Source organism: Mesoplodon bidens (genome assembly GCF_964165515.1).
Source record: "Mesoplodon bidens genome assembly, chromosome: 6".
Lineage (NCBI taxonomy): Eukaryota > Metazoa > Chordata > Mammalia > Artiodactyla > Ziphiidae > Mesoplodon > Mesoplodon bidens.
This window is the reverse complement of record NC_138162.1, coordinates 25456015-25483539: the sequence shown is the minus strand read 5'-3', so window position 1 is coordinate 25483539 and position 27525 is coordinate 25456015. Positions and strand designations below refer to the sequence as shown.

Here is a 27525-nt window from a genome sequence, read left to right as displayed (position 1 = left end):
CTCTTCCTTTTTTAAAAAATATATAGATATATATATATTTTTTCCTTTTTCTCTTTTTGTGAGTGTATATGTGTATGCTTCTTTGTGTGATTTTGTCGATATAGCTTTGCTTTTACCATTTGTCCTAAGGTTCTGTCTGTCCGTTTTTTTCTTGGGTTTTTTTTGGTAGAGTTTTTAGCACTTGTTATCATTGGTGGATTTGTTTTTTGGTTTGGTTGCTCTCTTCTTTCTTTCTTTTTTTAAATTACTCCTTAATTTTTGATTTTTAATAATTATTTTTATTTTAATAACTTTTTATTTTATCTTATTTTCTTTTTTTCTTTCTTTCTTTCTTTTTTTTTTTCTCCCTTTTCTTCTGAGCCGTGTGGCTGACAGGGTCTTGGTGCTCCAGCCAGGTGTCAGGCCTGTGCCTCTGAGGTGGGAGAGCCGAGTTCAGGACACTGGTCCACAAGAGACCTCCCAGCTCCATGTAATATCAAACGGCGAAAGCTCTCCCAGAGATCTCCATCTCAATGCTAAGACCCAGCTCCACTAAACGACCAGCAAGTGCTGGACACCCTATGCCAAACAACTAGCAAGACAGGAACACAACCCCACCCATTAGCAGAGAGGCTGCCTAAAATCATAATAAGGTCACAGACACCCCAAAACACATCACCGGATGTGGTTCCGCCCACCAGAAAGACAAGATCCAGCCTCATCCTCCAGAACACAGGCACCAGTCCCCTCCACCAGGAAGCCTACACAACCCACTGAACCAACCTTAGCCACTGGGGGCAGACACCAAAAACAACGGGAACTATGGACCTGCAGCCTACGAAAAGGAGACCCCAAACACAGTAAGTGAAGCAAAATGAGAAGACAAAGAAACACACAGCAGATGAAGAAGCAAGGTACGCACCACCAGACCAAACAAATGAAGAGGCAACAGGCAGTCTACTTTCCTGAAAAAACTTTCAAGAAGAAAGTTTTTCTACCTGAAAAATAATTCAGAGTAATGATAGTAAAGATGATCCAAAATCGTGGAAACAGAATGGAGAAAATACAAGAAACAAATACTGTATGCTAACACATATATATGAAAAAAAATGGTTCTGTAGAACCTAGGGGCAGGACAGGAATAAAGACACAGACGTAGAGAATGGACTTGAGGACATGGGGAGGGCGAAGGGTAAGCTGGGATGAAGTGAGAGAGTGCTGTGGACCTATATACACTACCAACTGTAAAACAGATAGCTAGTGGGAAGCAGCCACATAACACAGGGAGATCAGCTCGGTGCTTTGTGACCACCTAGAGGGGTAGGATAGGGAGGGTGGGAGGGAGACGCAAGAGGGAGGAGATATGGGGATATATGTACACATATAGCTGATTCACTTTGTTATAAAGCAGAAACTAACACACCATTGTAAAGCAATTATACTCCAATAAAGATGTTAAGGAAAAAAAGAATTAATTGAGTAAGTCATCTGAAATGCAGATCTGTTGGTGTGTTTTCCCTCTTTTTTTTTTTTTTCTGACCAAAGATGTCAGTGGCAGGGTTACTTATAGTCACAAAAACAGAGAGGGAGGGAATCAGTTACCTCAACAGTAATTAATATAGCCACACAAAGGAATATCAAGGGGCCGTTAGGAATGATATTCTCAAAGGGTGTCTAACAACACAAGTAAAGTATGATTAAGTAATGGAAATAAGAGACTATAAAACATGTAGACATTATAACAACTATTTAAAATACATAATATGAAGGTCACGTATTAAAAGACATGGGGGGATTTCCCTAGTGTTACAGAGGTTAAGAATCCACCTGCCAATGCAGCGGACATGGGTTTGAGCCCTGGTCCAGGAAGATCCCACATGCCGTGGAGCAACTAAGCCCGTGTGCCACAACTACTGAGCCTGCGCTCTAGAGCCCGTGAGCCACAACTACTGAGCCCGTGTGCCACAACTACTGAGCCCGTGCGCCTAGAGCCCGTGCTCCGAACAAGAGAAGCCACTGCAATGAGAAGCCCGCGCACCGCAATGAAGAGTAGCTCCTGCTCACCACAACTAGAGAAAGCCCGCTCACAGCAACGAAGACCCAGCGCAGCCAAAAATAAGTAAATTAATTAAAAAAAAAAAGACACGGGAAGTAAATATATCTTAATTATAATGGTGGCCGCTCTGGGTCCTGTCATTTACTACTTGCTTCTACTTTTTATATTTCCCAAATGTTCTGTGATGAGTATATATTACCTTTATAATAAAAAAAAAGTCACGGGCTTCCCTGGTGGCACAGTGGTTGAGAGTCCGCCTGCCGATGCAGGGGACACGGGTTTGTGCCCTGGTCCGGGAAGATCCCACATGCCGCGGAGCAGCTGGGCCCGTGAGCCACGGCCACTGAGCCTACGTGTCCAGAGCCTGTGCTCCACAATGGGAGAGGCCACAACAGTGAGAGACCCGCGTACCACAAAAAAAACCAAAAAAAGTCACATACTTAATGCTTTAAAAACACACAGATTTCCCCTCATCTCCCTCTTTAAAGGCCCACACCAATGATCCCTTGAGCACTGAGCATCCCATTGTCCATTGTCCCAGAGCTTGAGAATGTCAATCTATTAAAGAAGCAGCACCTACCTGGTTCTGACCCATCCCATGACAGTGGTACAGAATGACCTGATGTCCTGTGATCTGGTGTTCACTGGGAGGGTTATAGTCAAAGCAGTAATCTTTTAGTCCTTTGTTCTGGAGCTAAACAAAACATAAAGGCGTTTTAGTCCAGATTCCACCTAAGGCTGTGAGGGCAGGTAAATGGAGTAAGAGGAGTGGCTGCCTCAAGAACTGGACTCATTGCTAAGAGCCCCTGCCATTTCTAATTTTAAAAGTGTTTTCCCATCCTATACCACAGGCAGGAATCATAAGCTCCATTTTAAGATGATGAACCTGAGGAGCAGAGAGATGAACTCTTTATGGCCTGAGAGCTCATACCACTTCATGTCTCATTAGTGCAGCCTTACTGCTGCACTAGGCCAAACACAGCTGGACTGTCACCTTGCGTATGTACCACGGAGCTCCTGCTATTGCCCATCTGCAAAGGACACCCCAATTGAGAGACCCGGCATTCCACAGATCAGAAGTCCATCACTGTAGATTACAGGAACAGCATAATACAGAGCCAATGATTCACACACAAAATCACACAACAGGTAAGTGGAGATACCTGAGTCTTGAATCCAGGACCTCAGACTCCAAGTCCAGTACTCTCTCCATCACTCAACATTGCCTAATCTAATGTCATCTCTAAGGTACTTTTGGATCTAAATCCCTTTAATCATTCTAAGAGCAAAAAACCATGGGAGGTTCCATGCTCCCTCCTCCCTTCCACGAGCCTCCAGAGAAAGACTCAAACATCTTGCAAATCCCTTTCTGGAGAGTTTAAAGAACCTCCTTCTGAACCCCACTCTTGCCCTGGCCCTTGTCCACCTTTGACTAGGCTGGTCCTGAGGATAAGACTCAGCCATATAGAAAGAAGAATCCACAATCCACTAGCTCACAAAACACAGAACAGCATGTTCTTGATGTCCCTTTGCTTGTGAAGCAACCTGAGAACAGGAGATGTGAATAATCAGAGCATCTTATATTTAGAAGAACTCAAACATCATTAAGCCAAGTTGTCCCCACTCTTGACCACCAAAGAACCGCAACCTCAAATCAGCTTCCTATGTTCAAAAGATGTGGTCTACCAAAGAAACTACAAGAAAAACTAAAAAAGAAGAAAAATAAGGAGAAACTCCTAAAGATTAAAACAGATTGATTAAGCTAACTATATCAAGTTGGTGATAGACATAGAGAATGATTTTGAATGACTTTAGAGCATAGTACGTTTGACTACACCTCCTTAGTGAAATATATTTTATAAATAAATAGAGCTGCAAGAAATCTTAAACCTCATTCAGTATCACACTGTCAGTGGGAGGGTGGAGCAGAGAAGAGGGAAAGCAAGAGAGGCAAAATCTTGGTAATTGTAGAATCTCAGGGACAGGGTTCATTACACTACTCTCTCTGCATTTCTGTATGTTTGAACATTTTCATAACACTAACTGAAATGAACATACCGATACCCTGCTTTGTATTTATCAAGACTTCCAGAATGGAACACAGCTCTTCTGATCAACACAACACAGCAGAGCAGGCCTCCCTAAGTTGGTGGAGTTTCAAGCAAAAGCCAAAGGTGCTGGACATTTTAGTTGACCTCATCCCAACAACATTTCTTTTAGTTTTTTTGAAATAACACAAGTGACTCTCCTTCCCTACTACTGCTTTTGTGGATCCCTGAGTTGGGAATTAGTAACTGGTCCAGTTACTGAGACTTGAAGTCATGTGATAGGAGTTAGTATAACAAAATAGGACTTGGGAACACCAAGTTCCCAAGCCTCAGTTTCCACCTGTAAAATAGGAGGCTGTACTCACCAATTCTGAGATGCTTCCTGTGCTGACATTCTGGACCTAAGGCCCAGAGACTCAAGGGGAGAAGGAAGGACAGTGGATGAAAAGGGGGGAGGGGTGTGGGAGAGGCCAGCTGTTGCCATGAAGGGGTCTTTCTTTCACAGCGTTCGTCAATCAGACCTGGAGGCCAGGAGCACCCTGCCCAGCATGGGCCCACCTCGCTCACCATCCCGAAGAAGCCAGGCCTGTCCTCAGGCACGTGCAGTTCTGGATACACGGTAGTCAAGAACCACTTGAAGTCCTTACACTGGAGCCTTGCACGGAGCTGCCTCCTCTCTGTCACATCCCCAAAGGGTTCCTGAGAAAATGACAAAACGGTGAGCCCCTGCAGGCCACGGCGCTTCCTATCAAAGCCCCTCTCTCACTCACTCAGTAAGCTTTTATTGAGCACCTATTGCGTGCGTAGCCTGCACGGGGCACAGAGGATAAGGAACGGCCTCAGACATAGTTGCAGCATCTTAGTAGGAGAGACGGTTGCACAAACAATGACATCCCCAGGTGCTCTCACTGCAGGGAGGTGTGGCCAGGTACAGGAAGGAAGAACACAAAGCACCTGCAGATGGGACAGGGAGCTGAATTCTGGGGCTGCACCAGCATCCCTGGCCCCATGTGTCATCCATGAGCGTGTGATCACAGACCAGCAACAAGTCAGTAGCACACGTATGCCATAATGTTCTGATTCACCACTGATACCTGACCACTCACTCCCAAACATAGGTAAGTATTCTAGAGGTAATTATGAATGAAAACCTTATATGCCCAATCTATTGAAGTCTAAATATATTCTTCGGATAGTAAGAGCAAAATGCTGCAATAATAAATACTTGTAGAAGTTTAGTTTTATGGACAAAACCAATGATCAAGAACTTTTGAATAATTAAATAAAGCAAGCATCTATTTAGCACAGCAAATGTGCAACCACAAGAGCAATGCTGAGCACAAAGATATGACTGTCCCTGCGTTATGACGTTAAACTATTAAAATTTGACAAGTTAAACATTTAACAAAATGGTAATGATAGGAAAAACATTTGAATAAAATTTCAAACTTCTCCTTATTTCCCAGAAGTTCATTCTTTGATGAGAGTCGCTATGCCCTCATCTTCAACCAGATACCCATTTCAACACATGGCCACTGGTCATTCAGAAAAAAAGGTGCATGCAGTGCCCCTCTTTCTAACATACTACTCTTTGGGAACCATGAGGAAGAGGGATCTGTGGGTTTCAGACTGGGTGACAGGGAAAAGCAGATGTTTCTACCCTGCAGCCTTGGGCAAGAGAGAGGAAACAATGACCCTGGAGCCCAGAGGCAGAGAGAGACCAAAGGGGAGGTCAGGGTGAGGGCCCCGAGGGTTCTACAGAGCAGAAAGAGATCCACTGGGGTGGACCCAGTTCCACCTGCATCAGCTACGAGCCCTTGGGCAAGTTCCTTAAATCACTCTCTCTCTGAGCTTCAGTGTTCTCACCTATAAAATGAAAATTTCAGAGCTACCCTGAAGGGCTGCTATAAGGATTCACAAGAAGAGAGTTTCATCAAGTGGCCAGGAAAGAGGTCTTGGGGCAGAGCTTCTTGTCTTGCCACGTGGCCCCTTAGTTATGTGAACACAGGTAAGTGGGAACCCTGTCCTGGGGTGTGCAGAGGTGGTGTGTCAGAGGCAGTGGGGCTCTTTGCTAAAATGTATTTGTAACCCCCAAATCAATACTTGTGGTGTCTTCACGCTTTCCGTCATTCTAAAACATGACAGTCACCCAACGTGCACGTTCCCAGCTGAGGTCACGTCTCAGCTCTTGTCCTGAAAGCAAGTGTCCTGTTCATGGTCTATTTAGTGTCACGGTTTTCAGATTGTTCTGCATTGTGTTGGTGATTTCACTGTTTTAAATGGCCCCCAAGCGTAGCGCTGATGTGCTGTCCAGTGTTCCTAGTGCAAGAAGGCTATGATGTGCTGGAGGGAGAAAATTGGTGCATTGTATGAGCTTCACTTGGACGTGAGTTCAATGTAACCAATCAACAGTATATATTAAATAAATTATTTAAACAGAAACACACATGAAACCAAGTTACGTATTGATCGATCGACAAAAATGTCCACCTGCGAGAGGTTTGCAGGAATCTAACCCTGTACTTCCCCCACGAGCAATGGCTCAACAGTTGGTTCCAAATTCAGTGATTGCAGTGCCTGTATGGAGCATTAACTGCTGCGAATAGTGAGAATCAACTGTCTGTTGTTATTGTAAGTGAAGGAATAAAGTTTTCCCATACAAGTGTCATTTCCTCTCTATTTCTGGAACTAGATCTACTATGGTAGGAGGACAGAATTAGCTGCTGCTGTTCGGATGCAGCCAGATGGAGCGTGGGTAGGCCGGGGAACTCACCAAGCGGGCGTGGGGGTTGCGATGGTAGTAGAGCTCTTTAAATTCATCCATCCACACCTCAGCTGCGCGGACACTGTTGACCAGAGCCTTGTTGCGGGAGTAGGGAGCTTGCTTGGGGAAAACGTGGCCAACGTGCGAACACGGGTGCGTCTCCAGGGTCCCCCCGCACTGCCAGATCTGTACATAGAGCGGGGAGGAGGTGTGGGGTGGGGAGTGAGCGGGAAGTCAGTTGCAGGTCCACAAGGCCCAGAGCAAGGAGGCTGGACACATGGAGGTCATGGTGAACACTGCCAAGGCCTCACCCTCCATGGGGCAGGGGGCCACTCCCCCAGCATACTCAGGACACAGGATGCAGTCAAAGAGCAAGAAAGCAGCCCCAAAGACAACTAAGCCATCGGAATCCAGACCCCAAAGTCCATGCACTAAGGCTCATGCACTTGACTCCTAGGAACACCCACAGTGGACCTCGCTGGGAACTTACTTATTATGTAAAGCACAGGCTGATTACCTGGTCTCCTAGCCACAGAAGATAGAAAAGCAGCAAGTAAGAAGAGAGGTTTGGAAGGGGGACAAGAAGAGCTTCTAGAGGCAGACAGAGCAGCCTGACACCTGGGGAAGAGGTAGAAACACCATTAAAAGCACACCCCAAAACTCAGCAGGTGGAGTCATCTGGAGCCTTTTCATGCTGGGGCAAATGGCTGTGAATACCCCATTGTCCCCTGGATGTATGACCAAGGATAGCATCTGGTGCTTATAATGGGGCGGTGTGAGTCCTCAGTGGACAGTCAAAGCCTTGTTTATTAACTCTTAAAGCAGGAAACCATATAAAATATTTGTAAAGTTTAAAATTTTCCATTTAAAAGCATGAACATCGACATAAGGTTTTGATACTTAAAATGTAAGATTCAATTAACTAGAAAATCCACCCAAATGCTTGGGCTTTCCCAAAGGGGCATCTGTGGATCACATACAGCAGAATCAATAGATGGGCTCATCACAAAAGGCAGATTCCCAGTCCCTACCGTAAATCTATCAAATCTGACTTTCCAGAGACCATGCCTGTTAATCTGCATTTTAAACAAGTTTCCCTAACAATTCTTCTATGTGTCAAAGTTTGAAAGTCACTGTGCCAAATAAAGAGGCTACTTTATCAAGCAGTCAAGCAAATCAAGGCTCCAAAACATGGGATCAGGAGGCAGGGACCTGTGTTTTAGTCCAGTCTCTGCCATGCACTGTTTGAGTGACCTTCAGCCGGTCACTACCCGCCTCCGGCCTCTGTCCCTCCCCTTTATGGAGTGAGAGGAAAGAACTAGGTGAGACTTGCAAGACCCTTTCCAGCCCCAAATCTATTAAAAGTGTATTTTTTTAAAAGTTTACACAAGAAGACAGGCGTGATTATAGGATATGTGTGCCACCGTCATCTTTGAGGATCGCTGGATAAACTGCCAATATGGAGGAAAAGTCCACCAGGCTCTCCTAGCAAATACATCCTTCCCAGAGAGAACGAGAACAGGTTAAGAATGAGTCCAAACAGAAGACTGGAATACTTACTCGAAAGGAAAATTCGAGGTTTTCTCCACCCCAAACTTCCATTCCTGTATCATAAGACCCCAGGTATTCAAAATATTTCTTACTCACGGAAAACAGCCCACCAGCCATGGTTGGAGACCTAGAAGTGTGTGAATCATAATTCAAGGTAAGCAGCAGGAAACCATCACAGTTAGTTGAATCCCTTCTCACCACAAGCCTGGAGTCCATTCATCCATATAAGCATACCCTGAGTTCACGCTCTGGGCCTGGTGCTGAACTGGGCTGGAGGCACACACGTGCCCCATAGCCCCTGCCCTAGGGAAGCTCGCAGACATCTCACCAGGCAAGCACAGAGCAAGGTGTGGGATGGCTAAGGCCAACCTAGGGCCCAGCAGGAACGCAGAAGCAGCCATGAGATGTGGAGGGGGCCGGGTAGGGCTAAGTTTCTCAGAGGAGGCACGGTCTGCAGCACAAAGGGAAGTTAGCCAAGAAGAGGAATGGAATGGTCCTCCGAGAAGACAGGAGCATGAGCAAAGGCCTAAGGGTGAGAGAAACCCGTGTGCTTCTAGGAGCACAGACAACAAGGAGAGATGAGAAGAGAGAGACCAGGTTCTACGAGGGTGGCAGGAGTAAGGGTGTGGTGGCCTTGCTCAAGCAGTCACAGTACAGCCCTCACAGATGTCCTTTAGGGGCCAGTAGAGGCCACTCTGGCATCTTGAAGCTCCCCAAGGGCTTGAGCCTCTCCTGCTGGACTGGCCTCCCCTGCGGGACCCGCACGGCCAGCTCTGGCCTGCTGCCTCAGCCAGCCCTGTTCTCTCCCTGCCAGGCTCACTTAGGAGACGGCACTGGTGTCAGAAATGGCCCAAGGCTTCCATCCTACCCCGCAGAAAGCCATAGGGTCAACACAGCAGAGAGGTGCAGAGGAATAAATTTAAAAATGGGGAAATATATAACACGAAGAGCCTAACAGTTCAAAATTTTAAGATCCTCCAGTAGTGCTTCCGGGCCTTGACAAAGTATTGGCTTTTCCTGCACTCCAAGCTCTGGGCCAATGAGAAGAGGACAGCAAGACTATGGCAGAGAAGGTTCTAGGCTACAAAGCATTTTCACGTGTGTTCATCCTAAAGGCTAGGAAATAGGTAGGGTGGATATGCTCATACCTGTTTCACAAGTGAGAAATCTGAGGCCCAAGGATATTACGGGAGGGCAAGGATAGCTGGCCACAGTGCCCCTGAGCATGTGCGTGCATGCGTGCATGTGTGCGTGCGTGTGTGCGTGCGTGTGTGTGTGTGTATGGGGGGGCAGTTTGTGTCAGCATCACAGGCTGCATATGTGACCCCTGATACGATCCTTCCTACTTGGTGTCTCAGTTTCCAAACCTGTTAAATGAGGGGTTGGGCAGGATGTGCCCCCTCAGGGCTCCCACAGAAGCCTACATGTCATCCTTGAGTCCTCCTCCCCTCATTCCCATTCAGTTCCTCCCAATTTTCCCACCACAAAGTCTCTGGAGTCCACCATGCCCCTCCATCTTCTCCTGCACCATCATCTCTGAGCTGGAGGACTGCAACGCCTCCCAGTGGTGCCCCTGCCTGCAGCTCCACCCCCTCCAGGCCCCCACTCCCCATCATGTGGCATCCAGCACAGACTTTAAAGAATGCAACAGGCTAAATAAGGTCACTTCCAGCTCAAATCCCTTCAGTGGCTTCTGAACACCCACAGTAAAGTCCAAACCCCTTTCCTTGGCCTTCAAGGCTGCATATGACTTGGCCCCATTCACCTCTCCAGCCCTGTCTCTCAACAGCGTCTCCATAGTCATTCCTCTCCAGCCAGCACTGGGTCATGTCAAGGTCTGGACTCAGGTGGAAGGATTCAGAAGGCCAGCTGCCAAACATGGGTGCAGATCTACGACACCACTTCTGGGTCAATACCCCAGTGATAAAGCTGAAGTCCAACCTCCACTGGCCTGACTCCCACATCTGTCTCCCACTTGGTGCTAAACTTGGAAGGACAGGAAGAAGCCAGACTATGACTTCAACACCTCAAGAATGAGGGCAACCCAGCACTGCTTGAGCCTTCTATTCTCACACCCAGGCTCACCCACTGGCCAAAGTTGGCCCCTGTACCCCCAGGTCTACTCATCCCCTGAAGCTCAGAAGGAGCCTGACAGTGTGGCCTCAAAATATTAGCCATGGAATTACCGTAGCAAGTCCAGTCCTAGGTATATACCCCAGAGAACTGAAAACAGTCACTCAAACAGATAATAGTGTACCGCTGTTCACAGCAGCATTATTTACAATAACCAAAAAGTGGAAATAACCCAAGTGTCCATCAACAGACAGATGGATAAATGAAGTGTGGATACATACACAATGGAATATTATTCAGCCATTAAAAGGAATGAAGTTCTAGAAGGACCTTGAAACTACTTTGTTAAGGAAAAGAAGCCAGACACAAAAGGATAAATATTGTGTGATTCTACTTATATGATGTACATAAAATAGGGAAATCCATAGAGATGGAAAGTAGAAGTTACCGGGGGCTGGAGGAGGAAAAGAAAGGGAATTATTGCTTAACAGGTATAGAGTTTCTATTTAGGTTGATGAAAAAGTTCTGGAAATATGTAGAGGTAGGTGATGGTTCTACAATATTGTGAATATGCCTGATGCTAGTGAATTGTGCGTTTAAAAAATGGTTAAAATGGTAAACTTTATGTTATACATATTTCACCACAATTTTTAAAATAAATTAAAAATATATATATATACACCAATATAAAATCCACATATATAGCAATGATTTTTTCTTTTTCTTTTTTTTTTGCGGTACGCGGGCCTCTCACAGTTGTGGCCTCTCCCGTTGCGGAGCACAGGCTCCAGACGCGCAGGGTCAGCGGCCATGGCTCACGGGCTTAGCTGCTCCGCGGCATGTGGGATCTTCCCGGACAGGGGCACGAACCCATGTCCCCTGCATCGGCAGGCGGACTCTCAATCACTGCGCCACCAGGGAAGCCCAGCAATGATTTTTAATAAAAGTAAACAAATACTCTGGAAAAAGAAAGGAGAGGCAACAGCTAACCATCCCTCCTGTGGGCCTTCACAGACAAGTTGGCCAGATGCATGCTCAGAGAAGGCACGCTCAGAGAAGTCAACCCCTGACCTGATGACATCGATGGGGGACCGCATACGGATCCTCTCCCTCTCGGGAACCACGTGCCACGTGAACCCCAGCCTCCAGTCGAAACCGCCAATCTGGGGCTCCCCAGCGTTCCCCAGGTACTCGAAGGTGTTCCAGTCGATCACATCGATCACAGGGCACACCACTGCCACGTCCTTTTCATGGATCCTGAAAACAGTCAGAACAGCCCGTTGCTCCACAGTGTACAGGCAGCAGGACAACTAGGAAACCTGAGGATTAATTCTCCTTAGCCTTCCACTAGAAGGAGGAACACCTGTCTGAGAAAGGCCTGCTTCTCTTATTCCAGGGGCTCTACAGCCAAGTCAGCCCTGGCAGGTGAGCAAAAGGGGGCTGCTGGGCGGTGGCGGGAGGCGGGGAGCTAGGACTCTGGCCCTGATATGAAAAGTCCCACAGCTTTAATATTCTGATTCCATCTAGGGATATTCTGGTTAAATTTGAATCCCTCTATGAAAGTCATGATGTCAAAATTAAAGCTAAGTTTTAAAACGGAAAGCACATTTTCAGTTTCTCAAGACTGCAAGAGATTTCTTCATTTAATTAAAATGAAACATCTCCAGGTCAAGAAATAGTTATCTCCCTATGAATAGAGATGCGCCCAGACCAAAGGGTCTGCTTTGGAGTTAGAAAATAAATTAGAAAATAAATTTTAATCCTGCCTCTTATTTGCTGTGTAACATTAGCGTTGTCACCTAACCGCTTAGAGCCTGTTGCCTCAGGGGTTACACTGGAAAAATACACCTACTCATAGGTTAATGTGGGCTCCCTACGGGAATGTATGTAAAAGGCTGGCAGAGAACCCGGAACTACTGCTATATTGTTCTTTTAACCTTTTTTATTATTAAAAGTTACACATAGTGGAAAATGTGATAATTTCCTTTTGCGAGCATCAGCCTGTGCGTAGTCTTCAGCAGTTCTCTCCACAATCATTCTTACAAGCCCAGCCATCCCAGCAGGCTTCCAGACTGTGTTTCTTTGCATTTGGCAGCACACCAGGAAACATGAACTGAGACTGAACCATGTGTGAACACTAGATTTCTCTGGGTTACATTTTGGGGGCAGTTCTCTAAAACTTGAGACCTATAAATCATAAACTTGTGACTTGCAGTCCAGCTGGTTGGAACCACGGGTAGTCTAATTTTTACAAGAAAGGGAAAAACGGGGGGAGCCTGCACTGGAGTAAAGAATTCTAAATCATGGTTAGAGAACGTGCAGGCCCGGTAGCGGTGGTTACTGGGTAGTGTCTCCTGGCATCTTGTGAGCCAGGGACCAGGGATGCCAAACATCCTGCAGCGTGCAGTCCAGCCCTACACAGCAAAGAACGGTTCTGTCCCAGACGTCAACAGCAGCTTATAAAATGCCAGGAGCGCTACCCAGTTGATGTGACAACCAAAAACATCTTCCACCCCCAAAAGCCCCTGGAGGAAAGGGGCTACCGTGCCAGGTTGGGACCACCTGAGGGACAGTCTACGCTCCAGTGTCTCAACTGTGGTGCACCCTCAAGTCTTCAGGGAGCTTCTGAAACATCCAGAAGGCCAGGATCCACCCCAGAGATTCAGATCCAAATAGTCCAGGAGTTTTTAAGGTTCCCCAGTTATTTCTAAAGGGTAACCAGGGGAGAATCCCTTTGCCTCCAGGTATGGAGCAAGGACGTGATTATGGGGAATGCTGCCTCGCTCTCTCCAAAGGGTGGGACGGAGTAACATGGAATTCTAGATGGCATTAATGAATCAGTTGAAGGGGAGAAGTGCCCCTACCATGACTTTAGACGGGCCTAGAGGCAGCCCTCTGTATGCACAGTGGGGGAAGGGGGGAAGGGTGAACTCACTAGTCCAGGTTCCAGAGTGAGCACCTAGCTGTCACTATGTTCTAAGTAATCTCAGAGTCCATCACTGGCCTGAGGAACCCTGAGTCCTTTCTGCGGGTGAAGCTCACCAGAGCTGAGGGGGAGAATGAGGCAGCAAAGGGCTGGGACAGCAGGAAGTGGCAGAGCAGAGCTCGGTCTCATGCAGGAACAGAGGCGAGGGGGTCCCTAGCTCTTCCAAACAGACCCTGACAACCAAGCACTGGATGCCAAGGGAGAGCAGTTTGCCAAATGCACAGACTCTGATCCTCCAGTCCTTCACCCACTCCACAGGGAGGGGACCAAACAGAGACCCCCCAGACTTTCCTCTCCCACCTGGAGGAGTTCTGGGCTTGCCAGCTCAGCTCCTGATGCAGAATCAGTAGGATGGAAAGGGAGAGAGAAGAGAAGAGAACAAAAGTAGGCCCAGGGGCAGGTGGGAGGTTAAGTGTAAGAGACTGTGGGACAGCAGGGGAAATATCCTTGAAGACACAGCCATATTTATACTTTCATGACTATAAAAAATATATTAAAACAATATTTTATGACTATATTGGTAAAAAGACAAACAATCCAGGCTAGATTCATTATTATATATTCATTATTATGATATTCATTTTCCATTCTGATTTTAAAAGAAATTAACATAAATTTTTGGGGGGGTTCTCTTAAGGTTTCATGGGTGGGCCATAGGTATTGTAGGTACCGCATGTAATGACTAAGTCAGCCAAGCTTGAAGGAAATACACCAAAATGTATACCCTCCAGGAGTGCAATTCTGTGTGATTGACCATACTTTTTTCTTGGTTGATCATATTAAGTTTTCTACAGTAAACGTGTATAATAAGCAGTAATAAATCATCTAGGACCTCCCACATGCTGGCATGTTCTAAGCACTGTCCGAGTATTAAGTCATTTAACGGCCTCCACAGCCCCAGGAGGTAGGGACTGTTACCACGTCCAGGGACAGAGGCTTTGCCCAAGGAGCATCTGAGCCCAGCGCCCCTGCCTCTCATGTCAGTTTGGTCAGGGCCCCGCCTCCCCCCGCCCCCCACCGATGGTCCACACACCTCTGCAGCAGTGGCTCCAGCCACCCTTCGTGGCACTCGCAGTGGCAGTCCAGGAAGGTCAGCACATCGCCCTTGGCCGCGGAAGCCCCCAGCAGCCGTGCCCGCACCAGGCCCTCCCTCTTGTTGGCGCGGATCAGGCGGACCTTGGGCAGCCTGGCCAGCTCGGAGGCCAGGCGTTCCTTCAGGTGCTCTGGGGAGGCAAGCAGGACACCGAGGGTCACCGCCACACACCCCCAGCCGCGTCCTTGCAGGGCCTCCCTGTCCCCAAAAGAAGACTAAGTAGACACGAGCCTCCTTTGCTCTGCACCAGGGACGTCCTCACCGCACCCGGAACCAAGGCTGCAAGCCCCTTGAAGGCCAGGGAGGCTGGGGTGGAGGATTCCAGAACCACCAAACGCTCCCGCTCAAAACACATGCACATTGAACTGTACTCCTGAAATGAGTGAATGTGTCATGTGGATGTATCTCAATAAAGCTATTACCTCCCCAAATTACCTTGACTTGTAAACGTTTAAATAAAAAGCACAAGAACCATCCAACCACGATTTTTCCAAAAAATCGTGTTAATATAAACTTTGTTCATTTATGTTAATTATGCAATACATCATAAAATTTTAATTTATATGGAATTATATTAACATAAATTTTATTTATAATACAATTACGTTAACACAAATTTTCTCAGAAGCACGTTTCAGTTGACACAGTAATAACAATAATAATGGCAGCCAACATGAGAAAGCCTACTGTGCTAATTACAGTCCAAGTGATTCAAATAACTCACATGAGTCTTATAACAACCCTATGAGGTAAGTACTACTACTGTCCCCATTTTATGAATGAGAACATTGATGTCAGAGAGGCTAAGTGACATGCCGAGGTCCCAGACAAGTGAGCTGAGGAGTCAGGATGTGAACCCAGGGACTCTGGCTCGAGTCTACAGGCTTAACGCTGCCTCCAGAGCTTTCTTCTACAGCTGCCCATCCTTGTTAAACAAATCCAAAACTTGTCAGGAGGACATGATTATCCCATTTTGTAAGAGAGGAAATGAGTCCTTAAGAGTTGAAAGGACGTGCCCACAGCTAGAGCTGGCCCCAGGACTCCCAACTCCACACACAGGCTCTGGGACTAGAGGCCCCGATTCATGCCTCTCGATGGGTAGGTGGAGGCAGGTGAGAACCAGTCAGGTAAAATAAAAATGAGAGAATCTCCCCACATCAACATGGGCTTCATCTCAAAGTCCCCCTCAATCATCAGTGAAGGGAAAACTTTGTAAAATGTTCTAAGTTGCTTTGTTGTCTGTTTCCCTAAGTACTCTTGATACTCAAACAAGAAACACAAAACATTCACTGGTTGATTTTTTTTCAACCCTAAATATAACTGCATATAAGCTAATGGCAGGAATAAGGGAGGTGACTTCCCAAGCAAAGCTAATTAGTAGCAGGGCCCAGGGAACACACAGGAAAACTGTGGTGCAGCCACCCAGCACTCATGATGGGTTTGGTCTGCATCAGTTTTCTGTCTGCCTGAACTGTCTTCCCCCATCCTGGAAGGCGCTGACATCCCTCATCCGCTCAGACTGACCCTGCAGGAAGGGTGGAGGAGGGGGCAGGGCAGGACTTCTCACCTCTAATACACGCTGAGAGGGGCATCCTGCTGGCTTTACAAATTACCACGATAGGGAGGGGAAGTCTTGGCCCCCCCCCCAGTCTTGGCCTTACATTTATGGGAGCACTGAGCTGGACTGGAAGGGGTTCATACTGTATTCCTGTCTGCTGAGCAGCTGCTTGATCCCATAAAGAGAAAATAATCTGATATTTGCTTCTGAATGAATACATCTCTGAAACGTTTTTGGCACTTTGCAGTTTTTTAAATAGTTCATAAAAGCAGAAGTTATCGTTGAACAAGTGCCAGCAATGGGCCAGGCCCTGACATAGCAAGCTACCGCCTTCATCTCATTTAATCCTCAACAATGACCCTGAAAGGTAAGAACTACTATTATGCCATTTTACGGGGCGGGAAGGCAAGGTTGAAACTGGTTAAGCTCCTTGCTCAAGGCTATACAGCTGCAAAGTGTTGGAGCTGGGATTCTAGGCTATGCGGTGTGACGCAGAACCAGCATCCACACAGACATATTTAAAACAACCCTGGGAGGAAAGGAAATGGAGATGCATGCCTACTATAAGCTGGCTGCTACGTGGGGTTCTGTCCTACACATGATCTCATTTATTCCTCACCACAAGTCTCTGGTATTAGTGTAGATAAACCCATTTACAGATTAGAAACTAAGGCTCAGAAGACAAGTGACTTGCCCAAGGTGCCATGACGGGTTATGGTAAAGCTCGCCTAAAACCCCTGACCCCAGAATTCAGCACCTTGTAGGCTACACTAGGCCTCAACCCCCAGTCTGGCTTGCCTGCTGCCATGGGGAATGTCAGCTGTCCCCTAAGACTCACTCTCCCGTGCTTTTCAGCTGAGCACATGGCCACCCTCCATAGAGATGACGTTCCTAGCCTCCCTCACAGGTAGGGGTGGCCAGGTGACCCTGTTCTACTCAGTGGGACTGAGGGCAACTTCCAGGTGTAGCTCCCAGTCCCCTTGAAACCCTTCTGCTGACGGGAGTGAGCAGGAGGTGAAGACCCAGCGTTGGGCTATGCAGACAGAGGCAGTGCACCATCCTTGAGAAGAAGGAGACTTAGGGTGGGAGGAGCCTGGGCCCTAATAGCACGGAGGGGCCACACCTGCCCTAGACTATTACCCCAGATTTGTGATGTGAGCGAGAAATCAATTTTTATCTCATGTAAATCACTGTTATTTTGAGTCTCTGTGAGAACAGCCCGGCACACCCACCAATTAGGACCTATACACCAGGCTCTGAAGTCAGACAGACCAGCCTCAGAGCCTGAAGCAGCAGATGCCCAATAAGCAGTGGCTCTACCCTGATGGGTGGTCCAGGGGTGGTGATTTGGTTTGAAACAGGCTCTAGCAACCAGGCCCACAGCTCTCCCTCCTGCAGGGCCATGACATTTCCCCTCACTTATGCTTAGCTGCCCTCACGTCAGCTAGTGGCCAAAGATGTGCTGGCTGACTACCGCTCCATGGACAGGGCTAACCCCAGCCAGGCAAGACCACGGCAGCCCCTACGCCCCTCCCCCTTCCATCCGTGTCCGCCCCCAACGTCAGCCTTGCTCCACAGGGCAGCACAGTGAGTCCCCAAGACCTAGCAACGTTCCAGCTCTCCCCGTAGCCTTCAGGCAGCTCCCAACAGGCTCCTATTTAAGCTAAACCCCTTAGATTGGCCTCCGAGGCCCCACCTGATCTGGTCCCCCCCCCAGCCTGCAACCTCATCCCCCAGGTCACCCTCCACCAGCCGGTGGTCTGACCTGGAGAATGGCTGCTGTTCCAGCTTCTGCACCTGCTGCTTCTAGCCCAGCCCCTCTCCCCAGACCTTCACTGAGCTGCCTCTGTAGCTTCTGGCTTAAAGGCCACCTCCTCAAAGAGGCCTCCCTGACCTCCACCCGCTAGAGTAGGCCTGGTGCCCAAGCCCCACTTACTCTCCTGTTCCCAGTATTCTTTCAGAGCACTTCCTACTCGTGCTATAGTATAGTATCACACGTTCCATTATGGTATGCTATGTTATATTGTGTTGTACTACGTGACGCATATATTATGTTATGTTCTTTATATGTTTATTGACCATCTCCACCCACCTCTCTAGAATGTGAGTTTTATGAGAGCAGTGATTTGTCTTGTTTCCCACGGAATCCCCAGAGCCTAGCACACATTCAGGAAACGTTCACTGAATAATAAAGGGCCAGCCTTGGACTGCATGTGAATTGCTGGATCCCAGGTCACTGGTTAGGTCTGTAGGGACAACAACCACCCTTTCAATGGAATGTCTCTCCCTGGCTTCAGTTCTGTCTAGGCTGCCCCTTTTTGATCTCATCCCAAACTCAACATGTTCAAGGCCAGATGCCCCCCTTCCCCTGCCAGACCTGCCCCTCCTGCCCTAAATGGCTTTTCTAGCTCTGGGATCGCATCACGCTTCCCCAGGAGACCCAAGCCGGAAGCCCGAGGGTCCGCCTCACACCTCAGCTAGTTTCTGGGCCTGTGGATGCCACCTCCCGGGGATCCCTCCTCCCCCGCGCCTGCCCTGCCCTGCCCTGCCCTCCCACCCGACTCCAAGCCTCCATCTCCCACCTGGGCCACCTCCACAGCCCCCTGGCCTCCCTGCAGAGCTCCCTAGTACCCCATTCTCCACACTCCAGCCTAGAGGGATTCCCCAAAGGGCAAAACTGGTCTCCTGCTTGAAATTCTGCCTTGGCTCTCCCCGCCCTCAGGACAAAGCCCCAGCTCCTCGGCCTCGGGTCGAAGGCCTGGGCCCTCTCCCCCCACCCCACCCCTGCTCCTCTCTTGCTACTCACTGCAGCAGCTGGCCCTCCGGCTTTCCTGAACTACTTGCAGATCCTACACCGTCCACACAGCACGGCACCTCTAAGCCTTTCCATATTCTGCGCCCTCCACTTGAAACGCCTCCCTCCACCTTTGCTGTCTGCAAACCCAGCCTTCAAGATTAAGGTCAACCATCCCCTCCTGAGCACCCAGGCGGGGTGAGTCCCGTAGCAACGTGTGGTAGAGCCCTCTGCCATCACGTTCGCCTCCCCCCACCTGGCTCTGAACTCCCTGAGGGGAGAGGCCAGGCACAGAGGGGTGCAGGAAGCCTTTCCTTCCAGGCCTGTTCTATGTGTCCCACGTCACACTCTCGCCTCCCAGGCACAGCCACAGAAGGGCAGGCTCTTCCAAGAGCCCATGTCAGGGGCTCACCTCGATCGCTGTAGTCATCTACAAGGATAACTTCTTCTAGCAGGGTGTCTGGGGATGTCTCGAGGACGCTGTAAACTGTCCGAAGGAGAGTTGACCAGGCTTCATTATAAAATGTTATGATGACAGATGTCGTGGGCAATTGATTGTAATTGTATTTCTTCTCTTTGCACCTGCGAACACAACACAACTTCAGGAATCAAGACCCCACTGTTGACTGTAGGTACCAGGCCCAGGCTGGTGCTGGGGATGGAGTGATGAAGGGGACGTAGGTCACGGTCCTGGGGCCTCCCCCTGGGGAATGGCAAATAGCTGCTAGGATTTTCCAGAGTCCCCTGTGTTCCATTAGGAGACCCAGCAGATTCTTTAAAAGGTTTTAAATACTTAACGAGCTTGAACGGCAGATGCTGTTTTTAAGCTTTAAAGCAATTTTCAGATTTGTGCAACATGCAAACTCAGCAGAATCAGAAGGGAGGGGGACTGTCACCTTTCCCCGCCCAACAGCTCTCCCATCTGTCCACGCCTTTCCAATCCCACTGAGGCCTTTGCTCAGACTGCGCCCTTTCCTCCCTTTCCTGCTTGGCACGCTCTCTGTCCTCTTTCAAGAACTCACCCCGCCTTCTCTGGAAAAGCCTGGGGACACCTGTGTGGGGCAGGTGCTTGCCCTTCCTTGCTCCTACAGCACCTTGCCCACGTCTCCGTTTCAGCAGGTGTCACTCTCCGTGCTCCAGAACTCACCACCACTTGAATCTCCCCCTACCTTCTCCCAGCATCTTTCCTACTCTGCATCCCAGCAGGGGCTATGCTTTCAGAGGTGATGCACTGAATGCATAAATTGGAACCATGGCTAGGATGTATGAACATTCCAGGAAGGGCTCTGCAGAGAACACTGACTACCCCCCAGCCCTCATACCACTGCCACCACCCACCCTCCCATTCCATTCTGTGGCAGTCTCGTGGTGAGGGGGGCGCTGAGCCCACCCATCTCTCTGGGGTTAGGGCTTGGCTGACAGTGATAAGAACCATTTAGCTCCCTCTTTCTTTGGTAGGGTTTTCTGTACTTTGCACAGAAGGTTCCAGGTTGACACAGAATTCTCTCCTCAGAGTAATGGATGACAAACTCCCAGTGTCATCCCAGGGAGTAGGCAGTGCCTGGAAATTAGGACATGGCTGACAGCAAGATAGGGGAGGAACAGAAACCCACAAGGGACACCAGAAGGACCATGGTTTGAAGGCTGGCCTGGCTAAAGGCCAGACCAAGGGATTGGGTGGAAATGCAAGAAGAAGATAAATGTTGAAGACTGGCCAGCCTCTGGGGGCAGTAAGGGAAGGTCTTACAGATAAGCTAAGTGCAAGATCAAAGAGATGGAGAACCAAGCAGGGTGAGGGGTGAAACCAACATCTATTGACTATCTACCACGTGCCAGGCACTGTAGCAGTGGGCCCTGTATCAGTCAGTCACCGATCATTTCCTGATCACCTACTATGTGCCAGACAGGCAAAGCCCCTGCTTCCCAGAGCTTACAATCAGGGAGACAATAATCAAATAAGCAAACATATCAATAATTTCAGAAAGTTAGGGTGCTATGAAGAAAAGGAGGGGGATGAAAGAGAGAGCAACTACAGAGGGGGGTAGGAAGGGGGAACAGAGGCAACCACAGAACAGGTAATCAGGGAGGGCCCCTCCAGGAGGTGACATTTAGCATGAGGCCTGAATAATGAGGGACCCAGTCCCACAAAGGGCAGAGGAAAAGCCTTTTGTGTACACAACTTATTTCACTTTTTTTCCTTTTATTTTATTATGAAAATTTTCAAACATGCAAAACGTAGAGAGAACAGTATAAGAAAGTCCTGTGAACCTTTCACCTAACTTCAGTGGTCCTTAACACATGGTCTTGATTCATCTTTGTCTTCACCCACTCCCCCCACCCCAGACTATTTTTAAGCAAAACCCAGCATACCACAGCATCCATAAATATTTCAATATATTTGTCTAAGAGATAAAGGTTCTTTTCATAATGAACACAATATCACTGTAACACTTCAAACGTTAGCGATTCCTCAGTGCTATCTTACCTCCAGTCTGTAAGCTTTCATCAAAATTAATGGTGTGTCTTCCAATGGTTGGAAGACACACCATTCTCTTATGAACCAGTAAGAAAGACAAATGCTACCAATCATAACTGCAGGATGCTCTGATTTTAAGAGACATCCTAATTTCAGAAATGTTTAAATATTTTTTTTAAGTGCCTTAGAGGGCTTCCCTGGTGGTGCAGTGGTTGAGAGTCTGCCTGACGATGCAGGGGACACGGGTTCGTGCCCCGGTCCGGGAGGATCCCACATGCCACAGAGCGGCTGGGCCCGTGAGCCATGGCTGCTGAGCCTGCGCGTCCGGAGCCTGTGCTCCGCAACAGGAGAGGCCACGACAGTGAGAGGCCCGCGTACCGCAAAAAAGAAAAAATAAAGTGCCTTAGAACAGCAGTCCCCAACCTTTTTGGCACCAGGGACCGGTTTCGTGGAAGACAATTCTTCCACGGATGGGGGACGGGGGGTGTGTGGAGATGGTTCGGGCGGTAATGCAAGCAATGGGGAGCGGCAGATGAAGCACTGCTCACTCCCCTGCCGCTCACCTCCTGCTGTGCGGCCCGGTTCCTAACAGGCCCGGGGTTTGGGGACCCCTGCCTTAGAGGGAATTTCCTGGTGGTCCAGTGGTTAGGACTCTGCACTGTCACTGCCAAGGGCCCAGGTTCAATCCCTGGTCAGGGAACTAAGATCTCACAAGCTGCACCACGTGGCCAAACAAAAGAAAAAAAATGCCTTAGAATCAATGAAATGTAGTACTTTATTTCACTCTCAAAACCTCTTCCTATGTTAGCATTTACTGTTCCTATTTTAAAGACAAGTCTGAGAGGCAGGGTAGCCTGGACAGTTCTCAGAGCGCCTGCAAGTGTGTATGTACTTGGCTGAGCTCCTTGTGTCCCTGTGTGATCTTGTCACAGGGTTCTGGCTCGTGCCTTTGACCCTGCGGGAGGCTCAGGTGGGCCATCAGAATCTAAATAAAGATCCCTACATCCCCTCTCCTCAACCAGCCCTCCCTCCTACCAAGAAACAGGCAATTTCTCCTCTCATCCCTCTCAGGGTCTTCTACGTAGCTCCAGGTCCCTTTTCCTAAGTGCCAGGACAGTTTCTGTAGAGGGCTCCGAGGCTACCCAGGCAGCAGCCCAGGCTCTGCCGTCACTGGGGTGGCCTTGCCACATGAATAGGCTTATCTGAGAGTCTCTGAGAGGGGCTGGCTCTTCTCAGCCCCCTTTACATTCTCATGCCTGCTTCATCTGTAGGCTGGAGGCATGACCACGCTGGTGCCCTGAAGCGATAAGGCATTCCCACCAGCCCTAGCCAGCGGGACCTGAATTCTTGGACACGCTGGTCTTCTGAATCACGGAAGTGGTTACTTAGCGCTGTGCTCCACAGAGGGGAGTCCAGCCCATACTCAAGGGGAGGAGAATTAGGCTCCTTCTTTTAAAGCGAAGACTATCAAAGAATTTGTAGGTATATTTTAAAACCACCACACATGAACAGAATGCAGCAGGAATAACAGTATGTGGCTTCTAAGACCAGGTCATAAGACACTGAAGGTTCCTCTTTGTTCCCTCCCATGGACCATCCATTCTGGGCAAAGCCAGCCACTATGTAGTGAGGACACTCAAGTGTCCCATAAAGAGATCTATGTGGAGAGGAACTGAGGCTTCTGACAGCCAGGACAGCCCAGACAGACTTTCCAGCATATTATGGGCCATCCTAAAAGCAGGTCCTCCAGCCTCAACAGCCCCAATCAAACCTTGAGATGACAAAAACCCCAGGTAGCATTTTGACTACAATCTCATGAGAGACTCCCAAGCCAGACCACTCAGATAACGCACTCACAAATCCCTGACCCACAGAAATTATGCAAAATAATAAACGTTTATTGCTGTTTTAAGTCATTAAGTTTTATGGTCACACATACACTGAATAAATTGCAAGGAAACTATCAGACAGGCCTGAATTGACATTTTATAAACCAACAGGCCTGTACTCTTCTAAAAAACGTGACTGTCCTAAAAGACAATGAGAGTCTGAGGAACCATTTCAGACTAAAGGAGACTAAAGAGGCAGGACAACTAAATGTCCTACTTGATTCTCAATTAGATACCAGATAAGGAAGAAAAAAGTTGCTCTAAAAGTTGGGACAGGGCTTCCCTGGTGGCGCAGTGGCTGAGAGTCCGCCTGCCGATGCAGGGGACGCGGGTTCGTGCCCCGGTCCGGGAGGATCCCGCATGCCGCGGAGCGGCTGGGCCTGTGGGTCGTGGCCGCTGAGCCTGCGTGTCCGGAGCCTGTGCTCCGCAACGGGAGAGGCCACACCAGTGGGAGGCCCGCATACCGCAAAAAAAAAAAATAAAATAAAATAAATAAAAGTTGGGACAGCTGGAAACATCTGATATTGTATAAATTTCCTGAATTTGATAACTACCTTCATGGTATCATGAGAGAATGTCCTTGTTTTGAGAAAATACACACTGAAGTAACAAAGGATAAAAGATTATCATATCTGTAACTTATTCTCAAATGTGTATAATAATATAGGATACATGTAGAAAGAGAAAAATTAAGTAAATGTGGCAAAATAATGAGTGGGTCTAGGTGAAGGATATAGAGGATTTTGGCTATTCTAGCAAATTTTCTCTAGGTTTGAATTTTTCAAAATTAGAAGTTTAATACATAAAGAAGAAAAGAAAATTTTTAATGTTGCAAAGGGTGTACCCAAACACCAAGCCAATTCTGACCTACGCGTATCTCAATCTTAGTGGCCCTGTCCAAGGCCCTCTCCTTTCTCATTCATTCCCACTTCTACCAAAACAGCTGCCCTCTGAGGATGTGGAGAAAAAGGAACCCTTGTATACTGTTGGTGGGAATGTAAGTTGGTGCAGACTGTGGAAAACAGTATGGGCATTCCTCGAAAAACTAAAAATAGAACTACCATATGACCCAGGAATTCCACTCCTGGGTATATGTCTGAAAAAAGCCAAAAACACTAATTTGAAGATACATGCACCCCAAATATTCATAGCACCATTATTTACAATTGCCAAGATATGGAAGCAACCTAAGGGTCCATTAACAGATGAATAGATAAGAAGATGTGGCAGATATATACAATGAAATACTACTCAGCCATAAAAAAGAACAGAATTTTGCTATTTGCAGCAATGTGGATGGACCTGGAGGGCATTATGCTAAGTGAAATAAAATAAGTCAGAGAAAGACAAATACTATATGATATCACTTATATGTAGAGTCTAAAAAATACAACAAACTAGTGAATATAACAAAAAAGAAGCAGACTCACAGATACAGACAACAAACCAGTGGTTATCAGTGGTGGGGGGGGGGGTGCAAATTATTGGACGTAAGATAGACTCAAGGATGTATTGTACAAGATGGGAAATATAGCTAACATTTTGTAATCAATCTAAATGTAAAGTAACCTTTAAAATTTGTATAAAAAATCTGAAAATTTTTTAAATTTTAAAAACAGAACAAAATAAAATGAAAAAGAATAAAAAATCAGAGACAAAAATTTTTTTAATTAAAAGAATGTTGATGAAACCAAAAACAAAAAACAGTTGCCTTCCTCCAAATATATGTTAGAGCAAATGGAAAACACACACATATATGTATAAGAATATTAATAATTATGTCTGGATTTAATATTCTCTGAGTACTAGACAGGGTGCATAGAAAAGCCACCATAGCCCACTAGAAGCATCAGAAAGAATTGCTTATACTACATGAAAAAAAAGTGTTTTTGTGAAACTAAAAATAAAGATTTTTTTAATCTTTAAAAACAAGGTAAAGCTAAAATTTAGTTTCACATATGCACCAGCCCAAAGAGAAATGAGTAGAAATAAGGACAATGAGGTTTTCAAACATGAAATTTATTCAATTTAAAGAACTGTCCTTTAGTTTGAAATCACATCCTTACTGTTTTGGATTAAAATTTATTTCTTCTCATGATGGGAGTAAATAGGAGAGCAGGACAAGCTCTCTTTGACCAAATAGAGTTGGGACTGTATGTCAGCCCCTCCTCAGTGTTTTTGTTTATGTGTTTTCACTGCTGTGCAAAATCCAGAAGTTCAAGGGCACTGTTCTCAAATGTCCAGGTGGGCTATTTGTGTGCTCTTAGATTACAAGATACCAATTTAGCAATATACACTCAGAGCTTTCACTTTTTTTATTATTAAACATTTTTTTTTTTTTGGCCACGCTGCACTGCATATGGGATCTTAGTTCCCCAACCAGGGCCCTCAGCAGTGAGAGCTTGGAGTCCTAACCACTGGCCCGCCAGGGAATTCCCTACACTCAGAGCTTTAAAATGTTCCTCTTCTCATTCACCTCATATCAATACATCTAAGAATTTCTCACCCAGGTGAATAATCAGAGATACCCTGAAGGAGGCTTGTCGTAAATATTTTTTTTGTAACATTATTTATAATAGTGAAATTCTGTAAACAATTTAAATGTCGGAGGATAAACGTTCATGGTTGCATGAAGAAACACTATATGGCCATCCAAAGCCATGTTTTCAGAGAATATTTAGCAATAAAAAAAGGATGACCACACTCTGACGTTTAATCAGAAAAGCAGGGTACAGATCTATAAACAGCATCATGTCAGTTCTTCGAACAACAAAGTCTGTGTGCATGCGCTCACACATAAACAGTAAACAATAGAAAGAAATATGCCAAGAATGTTAACAATGGTGATCTCTGAGCAGTGGGATGATCACTAATTCCTATTTAATTCTTTATATTTTTCTGCATTCTAAAATTGTTCTATAGGGCTCCCCTGGTGGCGCAGTGGTTAAGAATCCGCCTGCCAATGCAGGGGACATGGGTTCGAGCCCTGGTCCGGGAAGATCCCACATGCCACGGAGCAACTAAGCCCATGCGCCACAACTACTGAGCCTGTGCTCTAGAGCCCGCGTGCCACAACTACTGAAACCCACGCGCCTAGAGCCATGCTCTGCAACAAGAAAAGCCACTGCAACGAGAAGCCCATACACCACAACGAAGAGTAGCCCTGCTCACCACAACTAGAGAAAGCCCATGCGCAGCAACAAAGACCCAACTCAGCCAAAAATAAATAAAAATAAAAATAAATAAATTTATTAAAAAATAATAAAATTATAAAGTTCTATAATGAACATGCATCATTTTTATAATCACAAGAAAGATTTTTAAAAAGCTGAATCATATTTCTTTAGCTTCCCATAGCAAATGTCTTCACTGAGTAATATTTAACATTCTGCCCTCTCCTATTTTTTTGTTGGCATGATACAGTTTCTCCTTTGTTCTTTAAAATATCACTTTACAATAGCCAAGACATGGAAGCAACCTAAATGTCCATCGACAGACGAATGGATAAAGAAGATGTAGTGTATATACACACACACACACACACACACACACACACACACATATATATAATGGAATACTACACAGACATAAAAAAGCATAAGATAATGCCATTTGCAGCAACATGGGTGGACCTAGAGATTACCATACCAAGTGAAGTGAGTCAGAAAGAGAAAGACAAATACCATATAATATCACTTATATGTGGAATCTAAAATATGACAGAAGTGAACTTATTTACAAAACAGAAACAGACTCACAGATACAGAGAAAAAATTTATGGTTACCGAAGGGGAAAACAGGTGAGGGAAGGATAAATTAGGAGTTTGGGATTAGCAGATATAAACTACTATAAATAAAATAGACAGACAACAAAGTCCTACTGTATAGCACAGGGAACTATATTCAATATCCTGTAATAAACCAAAATGGAAAAGCATATATATATATATATATATATATATATATATATATATATATATATATATATATAAAACTAAATCACTTTGATGTACACCAGAAAGTAACACAGCATTGTAAATCAACTATACTTCAACTGAAGAAAAAAAGAAGATAAAACCTCCTTTAAAAGCATTCTCCTTCATGAAGTTCAATATATCCTTCCTGAATATCTCTAAATTTGCTTCCAGGAAAAACACTTTCCCCTTCTCCTGGGTGATAAAAAGCTGTGCATCCTTCCATTAGGCAAGGGCAGCTATGCATCACTCAGGGTTCCACTTCTGCATAGGAGATAAAAGAG

The 27525-nt window shown here is 46.6% G+C and overlaps 1 protein-coding gene across 1 annotated transcript in view; it reads right to left on the bottom strand.

Moving 5' to 3' along the window:
* Nucleotides 1–27525, bottom strand: part of GALNT12 (polypeptide N-acetylgalactosaminyltransferase 12) — a gene marked incomplete at its 5' end in the record, with an annotated part of 39820 nt that overhangs the window by 5881 nt on the left and 6414 nt on the right. The window contains 7 exons of the mRNA XM_081238371.1: nucleotides 2616–2729; nucleotides 4651–4782; nucleotides 6857–7033; nucleotides 8408–8525; nucleotides 11543–11728; nucleotides 14491–14680; nucleotides 19315–19484. Coding sequence (XP_081094497.1) covers nucleotides 2616–2729; nucleotides 4651–4782; nucleotides 6857–7033; nucleotides 8408–8525; nucleotides 11543–11728; nucleotides 14491–14680; nucleotides 19315–19484 — 1087 coding nt within the window. The remainder of the gene's footprint in view (nucleotides 1–2615; nucleotides 2730–4650; nucleotides 4783–6856; nucleotides 7034–8407; nucleotides 8526–11542; nucleotides 11729–14490; nucleotides 14681–19314; nucleotides 19485–27525) is intronic.